At 40.8% G+C, this 10,992-nt stretch overlaps 1 protein-coding gene across 1 annotated transcript; it reads left to right on the plus strand.

Annotated features, from left to right (window-relative positions):
* Positions 1-957, plus strand: LOC128306446 (polyadenylate-binding protein-like). The gene is made up of 2 exons (XM_053043965.1): positions 1-19; positions 92-957. Exons 1-2 carry the CDS (start codon positions 1-3, stop codon positions 955-957), a joined length of 885 nt encoding a protein of 294 aa, XP_052899925.1.
* The last annotated feature ends 10,035 nt before the right edge of the window (positions 958-10,992 follow it).

Raw genomic sequence — 10,992 nt, forward strand, 5'->3', positions numbered from 1 at the left:
ATGCAGAATCCTGTACACGGTAAGAGAGTAGAGTGAGGTTTTGATAAACAGTGACTAATCCGTTTGATGGTGCTTGTTCGTCGTTTAATAGTTCTCACCAACTTTGCAGAGGAGAGACAAATAATAGCGGAGCTACTTACGCTTGAGCGATTCACAATTTATGTTGGCAACCTGGCCAAGACGTTGAGCTGGAATGATGTTTACAGGAAGTTCCGGCATCACGGATATATTACGAAATTTTACTATCCCTGCAATGCTAACCAATTTGGTTTGGGTTACGCAGCGATCGCTTACGCAGAGGAATCGCATGCAATCAGCGCAGCGAGGCAATGCAATGGCAAACTGGCTTGGGATAGATATTTGTACGTCGCTGCATCCATCGATTCGAATTATGTCACCCTTACTAGTACAACACTGCACGTCTGCAACTTTAGTGATTTTGTAAACGAAGCCGTCCTAGGGGACGTTTTCAAACCCAAAGGCCAAGTTCAGCACATTGCCATCGGATGGAATGTGTTCGGGTATCGATATGCCCGCGTTACCTTCCAGTCCACGCTTTGCACGGAAGTGGCGCTACACGAATGCAATGGTATGGATCTTGGGGACGGATTCAAGCTGCAGATAAAACATGTGCATGATCGGTACATCGATGAACCGATCTCGCCGCAACAATTCGCAAGTCTTCGGATCATTCGCCGAAAGGCCGGGTATGTGCGTATCTCAGGACTGCCAACAACTGTTACTGAACACCAGCTGCGTAATGTTTTCGGGAGCTACGGCAAACTCACGGAGATACTCATACTCCGTTGCTTCGGACGTTCCATGGGATATGGCATAATCCACTTCGAAACTGAAGCAGCGGCGAGATTGGCCATTTTTAGGCACAATCAGGTGGAAAAACTCGGGCTGACGCTGACGTTGGAGCACATACGTGAAGTTTGGCGACCGTTTGGTTGAGTGAGTATCCCATGCAGTAGACATCGTACTACTTTTCATGACCCTCGTTATCTGTAGTTACGTTAATTTCAGTGGTTTAGTTTGACTTTTCTCGATATTTACAGGCTAACAATGCAGAGAAAGCTATTCATTCCAATATCTCAGAATGCTGAATAGGAGATTACAGAGGAATAAAACCGGCGTATATGCGAACTACATCTTACTTTCCCACCTTTTGGGTCTGACTTATCAACGATTCCTTTCAAGCCTATCCGTCTAGCGCTTCTCCACGTCTCTTTCTACATTGGGAAAACAATGAACAAATATTGCCAATTATTGCACAATGTTTTTAAATTGCTTTATTTACGTTTAGAGAACATTAATGTAGGACAACACACAATATCTTCCGAAACTATATGGAATTTCTGCAGCAGATACTTTAATTCATTTCAAAATCAGCAAGCAGATGATAATTCTGTATCACGAAATAAGGTTAGTTTTTTATAGTGTCTACCATCTCAACGGTATATTTTGAATGAAATCCAGCAAATAAAGATAGTTCTCACGACTAAGTAACATAATCAGGCATCTTTTGTTGAGAAATTTGCTAATTTTAGTCTACTGTTCATAAATTGAATCAAAGAAAGTTCAAAAATAATATTCGCAGCACAAAACGGGCACAAACCAGTCGATCCTTCAAGCATCGGACGAACTTCCATGAGCGGCACCTTTTACAAATGAAATCATTACACCTTAACAGGGTTCGAGTGGTTTATATTTCCGCCCAAGATAAAGTACTGTGTAATTGGTTAGTTTATGACATTACGTATGCATTATTACGCATCGCTGTATTAACTTTCGCCTTGCGGTGAAAAATTCGATTTGCTTTTGCTGTGTACGACTAATTCCCATTCAGTGCCTGATGCCAGGCATAGATGTTCCTTTCGAAAAAGGGAACTGAAGGTGAAGGTCTTAAAAAAGGAAGGGAAAAGAAAGTTAGGGAAGTGAACGTGTTACTGTCGCTCCCTATTCAATCGTTCATGTTATGCCTTTCGCAAAGGTTTGATAAATTAGAAAGTATTGAGAAGAGCTGTCATGTCATGCAACTTGTAGAAAGCCCAGAAAGTGCAGTGATTGAGCACAAGACTGGTGTTAATCTGACGATATGAAGTGGGTTAAAGTGAACGTTAGTCATGCAGGAATAAACATGCCCATGCCATCCATGCATTGCTGTATTTTCCGATGTGCGACGACCTTCCATGTGCGGTACGTCCGTCGTAATTCTTAGAAAAAATGAGATAATGCGGTAGGTGACGTGGAGTCTGTGATTCCGTGGAAAAAGGTTTCCCCATAGTGCAAATAAATGACCCTTCCTGACCGTCCTTACCCTTTCTTCCTTTCATTAAAGAAGAGAAGATCGTTCTCGGGCTCGAAACAAATCGTGTCAGAAGAGTATTTCGATCTATCTATCTCATGAGCACTAGTTCGAAGTACCAGTACTATTTGCGGAGTGGTTCAAGAACGAAGCTGAAAAATACTAGAGTGGGAGCGACTGAACAGATCAATATTTCATAGAAGGGATGAAACACGAACAACCATGCATCGCAATGAGCTTGGACCAACTCACTGCGTGTTTAGGAGGGACTGGATCCGTTGGAATCCACAGAACTCAAGATCTCTTATTTTCTAGCGATGATCATTCTTTCATTTTCATCATTTTCTAGCCATTCTCTGTCTCATCACATTTCAGAGTTCAAAACAAGGAGTCTGAAATAACCTTTAAAAATTAGTTCTCACGTTAACTCGACCTGTTGCAGAAGCACGCTGCTAGGAATGACGACGCCGCCCAAATGCGGTTGTTGCTTCGAAAACTGAGTACATCCGAGCACGATGATTACTTGAGTTTCATCATGCCGAGTCTCCCGCCTGATTTTTCACTGGAGCAGAAGGTGGAAAACAACTAACATGCCTGTTCGACACCCAGGAATCCCTGCTGAGCAATCGGTTCAAGTGTTTGCAAATCATGAAGAAGCGAACAGAGGATAAAAAAGAAGAAGAAGAAGAAGAAGAAGACGAAGAAGGAGAAGAAGGAGAAGAAGAAGTGGTTCTGTATTTGCTGTAATATTGTTCAAATTCATAAAACTTTGTCCATTGGTCCACATCATCGTGGTGTTTATTCGTATAATTTCTCAAAATTTCATTTAACAACTATGATTACTTTCTTAAAAACCGATTGTTTGTGGGTGATAAGCGACTGCAAATGTTTATTCCATTTCTGCTAATCCTGATATTTTACTCAAAATTACATTGATGTATTCGAATCGTTGGTATGATTTTAATTCCATAAAAGTTCCGAAAATACGCATAAAATATTTTACTAAAGCTCTGACTTTCGTATTTCCTTCATTGTTCGGTTTTGGGTTTATTACTACATATTTTATCAAGTCGCATTGCAATGTTATTGCATATTGATTGGTGTTATATGTTTTGGTAGCGATCATACTCGGTCTATAGAATTGATATTATAGGGTTTCGCCGACATGCTGTTTTCCTCTTTCGTATGTTTAATAATCTTGTTGACAATGCATCTTTGACATTTCTTAGCAAAATTGCGGATGTTCGTTTTCATATTCTTTCACCGATATTTGTCTCGAATTCTGCAATAGAGTCTGTACTGGCCTAATTGCCCTCTCCAAGGGGTCATATGATAATCAGAAATTATTCTCAGCCTTCCATCCTGCGCTTTTGTCTACGTTGTGCCCGATACCTTTTTATGTCCCTAACCTCACACTTCGTATTCGTCCCATTTTATGTATCCCTTATGCCACACCTCTGTTGGTCGCAATGAGCATTTGCTGCTGGCTTTATATGCATTTAATCCTCATCTCACTTGTTTGACTTCCTCCTTTCACACTCCGTAATGCATTCCATGTTACGATGCTCTATTTTATTCGTAGCCCCTTCCAATAATTTACTCTCTTAGCTCTTATCTCAATTTTCAGTTAGTTATAAGTTTATACAATGAGCCACTTGGCAGACATTACTTAATAAATTAAATTCAAATTAAAATTCAATTTCTATCCATCTAGCTGAAGTGAATATGACAATTTCACAATTTTTGGCTCTATTTTCTTAGCGTTTTGTCACACTTACGATTGTGCACTACGAACTCGATTTGATTATTTCTTATGTCTGTTTTCGGTTTCAAGAGTTGTTTTTAGTTCTGATAGCAAGACTGTGGGGTATTCAATATCTACCTGTTGTTTTATCTGTATTGTAGCGATTCAATTTTTCTTTGTTGGATTGGGATTAAGATGCTCTTGTGCTCACAGTATCATCAAGGTAGTTTCCATTTTGAGTTTAGGTATGATTGGCTATGGCTTTTAACTCATCTGAACTTGTAATTATTCTAGACAATGCGCCTGCAGTGACGTTTATTTTTCCTGCTACAATTTTAATGTCAAAATCAAATGGATTTATATCTACCATGGATACTTTCCCTTTGCCTGAAGTGGCAACATACAGCGTGGGGCGGCCTAGTAGTGTATTTGGTAGCGGCGCAGGACTTCATACGGCTGGACCGGGACAAAATCCCTTCTGGACCAGTCCACCGTATGTCGGACTGACTATCTAGCTACGTGTAAATGAAGTCAAAAAATGCATGAAATGATAGGACAAGAGCTCTTTAAGCTGTAGTGCCGGTGTGGAGAAGGAGAAGGTCAACATACAGAAATCGCCAGGCGTTTTGATGACAATTTCAAGCTCTAAATCCTAATCGCATGTCCGTCAGTCAAAACTCAGTCTCCTGAACTACCCTAACCTACCCTGCATCGTCTCTCACATCCCGTTCTTCAGTTACCTACACATCGTTTCGATTTTAAATTATTAGTTTGCAGTATGGTTCATAACTACCATTCTCTTCAAATAGCGCTCTCTAACTCCTATAATATAATTCTTACAATTAAATGATATTATAAACAATCAACCTTGGATGCAACACCAGTAACACATAAGCTTCTAGGTAAGCAATTGTTTCGCTTGCGGACCGGGCTATTCATCCTCGTCAACATATTTAGTTGTCGTAACCGTCTCATAAGATTCACGTTGCTTCAGACGTAATATTGAAGTTAAATGAAATAATTGTAGAATCTGTCCGCATCTGTCCAGAGTTTGACAGTCACCGACCGGATAAGGGAACAGAACATGGAATGCGTTTTTGTGCTTACTGGATCAGGAAGCTCACGCGTCGTATTGATGACCAGCAGCTATACGTATTTGTCGAAATATTTTGTCGTCATCTGCATATAAGTTTTCCTCACGGAGCATCATAAACAAATCTTGAACGCCAGAAGGCACGGATGTATCTTGATTGATGTGAGCTCATCCTTACAGAATGTTATCGACCAACCCGATAAGAGCTGATCCAGGCTTCGTACCGACAGGTTGCCCTTGCTGTGAACGTTTAGACTGGAGTCGATAGGGCTGATACAGATGCTGCTGTAGCGTTAGTTTCGGTGTCCGAAGATCCCCTTCGATGTCGATAATGGGTGTCGAGTCGATGACACCGCCGGTATTGTATGTCCTATCACCAATCCAACTTCCAGACTCCATTAACGTCACCTTCAGTAACGCATTTTTCGTTCTCGCCCAATCAATGCGCGCATTGGACGGTAGCTCACGCACCAACTCCATTCGATGCCGCTGGCTTTGATTGAGGAAAGAGCTGTGAAGTGAAGGGTTATGGTGAGCTTGTATAGTGTAATTTAAGTGCGTCGCGTATGCGTATGCGATGCTTCACGTCACTCGAAAGTGTTGCCTCACCCGAATGTGTTGCGTGCTCCAGTATTCCGATTGTGTCGCGTGACATGCGTATACCACATACGTCGCATAATTTGTATATCGCAGATGCGTGTATCCCGGATGCGTTGCGTATTCCGGATATATCGCGTGCTCCTGCAATGTTGCACGCTGGTGGTTTGTAGTGTACGTGCAGGTCACGACCGATGGCCTCAGGGCTCAAAGTCTTTATCAAAACAACAAACAACAACATGGCCTCAGGGATTTCACTTCTTCACTTCTAGTTAGTTATTCTTCGCTCGTAACGTGCCACTTGGAATCCTTCATATTACGCACACATTCGTCGAACTACACCTCCCACGTTGCGAATATGCCACGTTCTATGCCCGTCATACCGTCTTAAAGGGGATGATGTTCCGGTGCGACTATTAGAAACGTACACGCGTTCTGAGTCCTGACTCGTCGATCTGGTAGCTGATTCTGCATCTCACGAACGACCCGAATGCTGAACCATAAATTGCCATTTTCATTCTAAATCTTCACTCACGCGTATTGTCTACTCGTACTTCAATCCGCAAAACCGGTTTTCACAAATCCTTGGTTGATTTAGACGCATGCACGAAACACGATCTATATATTTGAGTGTTTTTGTTTACTCTTCTAAGGTTTCAGCACATAACTTTGTAAATTATTACAATTGTCCATCCACAACCTTTCATAAGCTTACTTTTATCTCCTTGTTTCGCCTAATAGAAATTTCTGGTGATATTAATAGAATATCTGTGCCACGAGTCTTTTTGGATTCCATCACCATTCTGTTCATAATATGTGCATTTGAATTATGATCTTGTCTGTTGAAGTTGCGCACTCCGTATACTTTCCTCTTTCGCACTATGAAGCACTATGTGGGATAAACTTACAACTCTTTCGAGCTCATCGGATGGTCCATTATTGACTCGATAAAGCAAAACATTTGTAGCGTTAACAAAAGAACGTTTTCTTGCTGGAGATAGGTCAGAATCGTTCACAATAAGCCGAATTAAATCTACCACCCAATAGACAGTTTGCTTCAAGATATAGTTCACTTCTTCAAGCGTGGGTGTATTTTTATGTGCACTATCCATTGTTCATGCCTTCAAACTCCTTCTCTTCAAAAAGGGTTCACTTGCACTTGCACTTAGGAGTTTCAGAAAAACCACCGTTCACTTTAAAACCAGTTCACTTGCAGAGAAGAGTTGCAATAACCGCTGTTCGCTACGACGGGTAGAGAATAACTAAACTAAGCTCCATGTCGCATGTTCCGAACTACAATCCGAACAATTCACAATGGGTAGATGTGAACAAATATCGGCAAAAAGTAATTTTAATATTTAACATTCAATTTGAAAACTTGATTATTAACTTTTCGTGTTATTCTTCTTCGGAAAACTGTTACCAGCTCACATTGGTTAAATAGTAGCATTGGTTAATTCAAATGTAGATAAAAACTCAGGATACAGTAATTTGTGCCTAATAACCAATTTCAAAAAGGTTACTTTTTGATATCCTTTTACAGATAAATTAGCTCGTATGTTGTGTAGATAGGTTTAAATTTCAAATCTATAATTATTATAAATACATTAATTGAAGTTTTAACAAACCTTTTTCGGAGCCAACCAAGTGGTTCAGTTGAAAAGTCAATCAAGCGATATCCACTGGCATTTCGTCAAAAATCATCGGAATCCAAAAATGTCTAACTTTTTGTTGAAACATATGCGACATATGCCCATCGTGCGAGCAAAGTCGACAGCAACGCTGTAGTGAAAGCTGACTCATTCGCTGAAATTCGCAGTAAAGCTACGCAAGTGTTCGAAGGGCGGATTGCACAATGGAAGGGAATAACGGAGACGGTGGTCCGTTCATGTGTCGCGTAATTGCATGCAAAGGGCAGCATCCCGCAATAAAGCCTTTCCAAGGTGATCAATTACGTAGTATTGGCATGAAAGGGTGACAAATCGCGCAGGCGAGACTAATCTCGATTAGTAATACACAATCGATAGCCATTAGGCCAAGAAGCTACGCGTGTGTCTTTAGACGATCATAGCACATGGTGATTTGATGGGCAAAGTTAACGCTTGGGTGGACAGAGCACGTTGCATCTCGGTGGTGCTTTATGGCGGCGTCGATCCCACACGACAGTACCGATCCCATCCGTTCCCCCATAGCAAGGACTGACTATCCGGCTACGTGGTAAAATAAGTCTGGTAAGCCAGCAATGGCAGACATGATCAAGAAGATCTTTACGCCTAGAAGAAGAAGGAGAAGAAGAAAAAAGGGAAAGGTCCGTTTTATGAAATAACAAAATAGTACCCAATACATGACCATGGTATGATACATTGACCAAACAAAGTTCAGATGTCATCATACGATAATTACGACGGATTACATGAACCACTCATTTCGCGTGTGGAATTCCTGAGTCGACGCAAATGAGTGGAGATCCGACAGTGGTAGGTGATGTCGAAGGTGTTCGTCGTAAGTGGGCAAATCATATTCTACACACTATGACTCAGTGTGCCTGGTCGCGCTACCCTTTGTGACTTCGCGCTTATCTTCGATCATGGTGTTTAATGTACGTATGCTCAAGAGTGTCCTGGACAACCGGATTCCTTAAGCGCCTTACCAAGTCGCTCGTCGCTAAACGGTTCACAGAACTCAAAAGGTGTACTAGTGTCCAGATCAGTCGAAAGTTCGTGCTTGCGGTCCGAACACAATCAAATCGTTTTTTCGAAAGCAAATGGGACCCCAATGGGATCCCCAGTTCTGATTAGGTCATCGCTGCCTCACTGCGATATGACTACGAGCGTTTTCGCACAAAATTGTCGTATTTGATCTATTTCTCATCCCATTGACCATCCTTTTCCGAAAAGTAAGTCTTTTTGTCTCATCACGGCTGCGCAGATGGCAGCCCTTAACCTATTTTAAAATTAACCTATTTAAAATACGGCGATTCGTAACCTGCGACCATTTATGCGTTTTATCGACATTTTTGAGTGAGTTAAAAAGTGCAAGATATGCAACTGTACAAAATCAATACAAGAAATCGAAATAACAGAAAGCAGAACAGAGCGAGAGAGAGACAGAAATTACAAATTGTAGAGATCAGTAGAGCAATGGCACGTTCCAGCATGTGATAAAAGAATGTTAAAATGGAACAACTCAAGTACGTTCCTCTCATCCCACCAATGTCGATGATCGTGATCGTTTTGCATGCATTCAACAGCCACTCGGCTACTGAGAATGACACGTGGAATGACTCAATCGAACACTTGCGTTTTTACAGCAGAATTTATGAAGCAGCTTTTTCGCAAGTGTGCGTGACAATGCTTGTGGCGCTGTCTCGATTCTCAACTCACACTCTGGGCCTTTGACAGGGCAAGAATCTTTTCGTTAACTAAGACGAAAGTGTAATATTTACCGACGGACTTTTTTAATTTCTATCGTCCACACATGAGCCGTCAAGTTTCGAAATGAAGAAACATTTTCATTTAAATGCTTCATAATGTAATTTACCAAAAGAATATAATATCCCAACATGAACCGTTCTTCACAACATCCCATTGTGCATTGGCTGTATGTTCTGTAAAGGGCAACAACGAGTAGCTTCGTTTAGTTTCGCTCTCACCGGCAAAGCGATCAGTTTGTTCTAATAAAAAGATCATCTAAGTGCAAGTATTGAACCCTTGAAAGCAAATCTATCGTTAGTTGATACGAATACGCGCGTGAGTCACTAACATCACAAAGCGTTGCAACTAGTCAGAAAACAACAATGCACGCGAATAATAGAAGAAGAAGGGTACATCGATCAGCACCCACGATTGAAGATCTCTACAGTGTTTTGAGAAACGCTGTCTGTTGGTTGCAAAAGATAATTTTCAAAATTGTGATCGAGTCAGACGCACCCTCAACGAGAAAACGATATTATTTTACCATTTCAAACCATATATACAGAGAAGCTTTAAAAGAAACAAATGTAACAGAGGATTTTGAAGTTCTGCTAGTGTGCAGCCATATTTTGGTGTACAACGCACAGCAAGAGTTCCTCACAATTGGGAACACCGCAGACCAACAGGATAGGTAGAACACAAACAGATCGGGAAGAATCGAGAACACATGGAATCCCGATAACAAAATAGTTCTACTACACATGGGCCTTCAAATAAGGCGATAAGAACGAGCTTTTGAAAGATACTTCGTGTGATAATTTGGTGAAACTTGGTGAGTGTTCTCATTACACCATTAACTTGTACATAGAGAGTAGTTAAGACTGTAAACGCACATATGCACACTGTTTCCACTTACAACCTACAATGAATAAATCTGCTTGCAGCTTAAAATATCTCAACATACAAACCAACGAAGCAGTCCTGGATGCGTTGAGTGGTGTTTCTGTGATCCATTTATGAGCTCGATTATGCAAATGTGTCAAGGTGCTGTGAGATCAATAAATAAACATTACAACCCAAGTGCATAACAGAAATCCAATTATTTTTTACAGCCACAATAAAAAGCTGCAACAAAGCGACGTAATCGCAGCAGGCTACCCTTCTACCCTTCACGATGTCTATTGCGGGCCCCGGAAACACACGCGAGTAAACGATGAATTGCGCAAGTGCTACACAGCAGGTCTGCTATAGATGTACCCAATAGCAATGCGCGTTTAAAAGACCAATTGCTGAACAGTGACTCATTTTGTGGATACGATGACGTCTTCCACATCGTAGAGTAATATCTATCTTATTAAACTGGTCGGATTCAACCCTTTCTCTACAACTCTTCAATCTACAACTCACCGGCTTTATGGACGTCTAACATGTTAACGCGTTCTTAAGTATAAAACATATCAATAAGCTTTATGAGATACGGAATAGAATAGAAAATGTGAATAGAAAATCAGGATTGATATGTCAGCTATTCACATTTCAATTTGAAAATTGTCTAACCAAAACATTTGCGCGCTTCCTTGTTTAATAACTCTAATTTTCCTTCATTTCCATTTGTCCGAAATATAGTATAATGCATATGTAGTAGACAACGAACTTATTGAAACGTTTCACAAACGATTTACAGCTGTTTTACACAAGCAAACACCTCCGAGACGCAGTCCACAATATTGATTATTTTAAACAATCCGAACTTGCAGCTTAGCTAACTATGCAACTGTAGTGTATCATCCTTTATGTATCAGTTACAAAATGTCGTTAATATCATGCAATAATA

Source organism: Anopheles moucheti, chromosome X, assembly GCF_943734755.1.
Source record: "Anopheles moucheti chromosome X, idAnoMoucSN_F20_07, whole genome shotgun sequence".
NCBI lineage: Eukaryota > Metazoa > Arthropoda > Insecta > Diptera > Culicidae > Anopheles > Anopheles moucheti.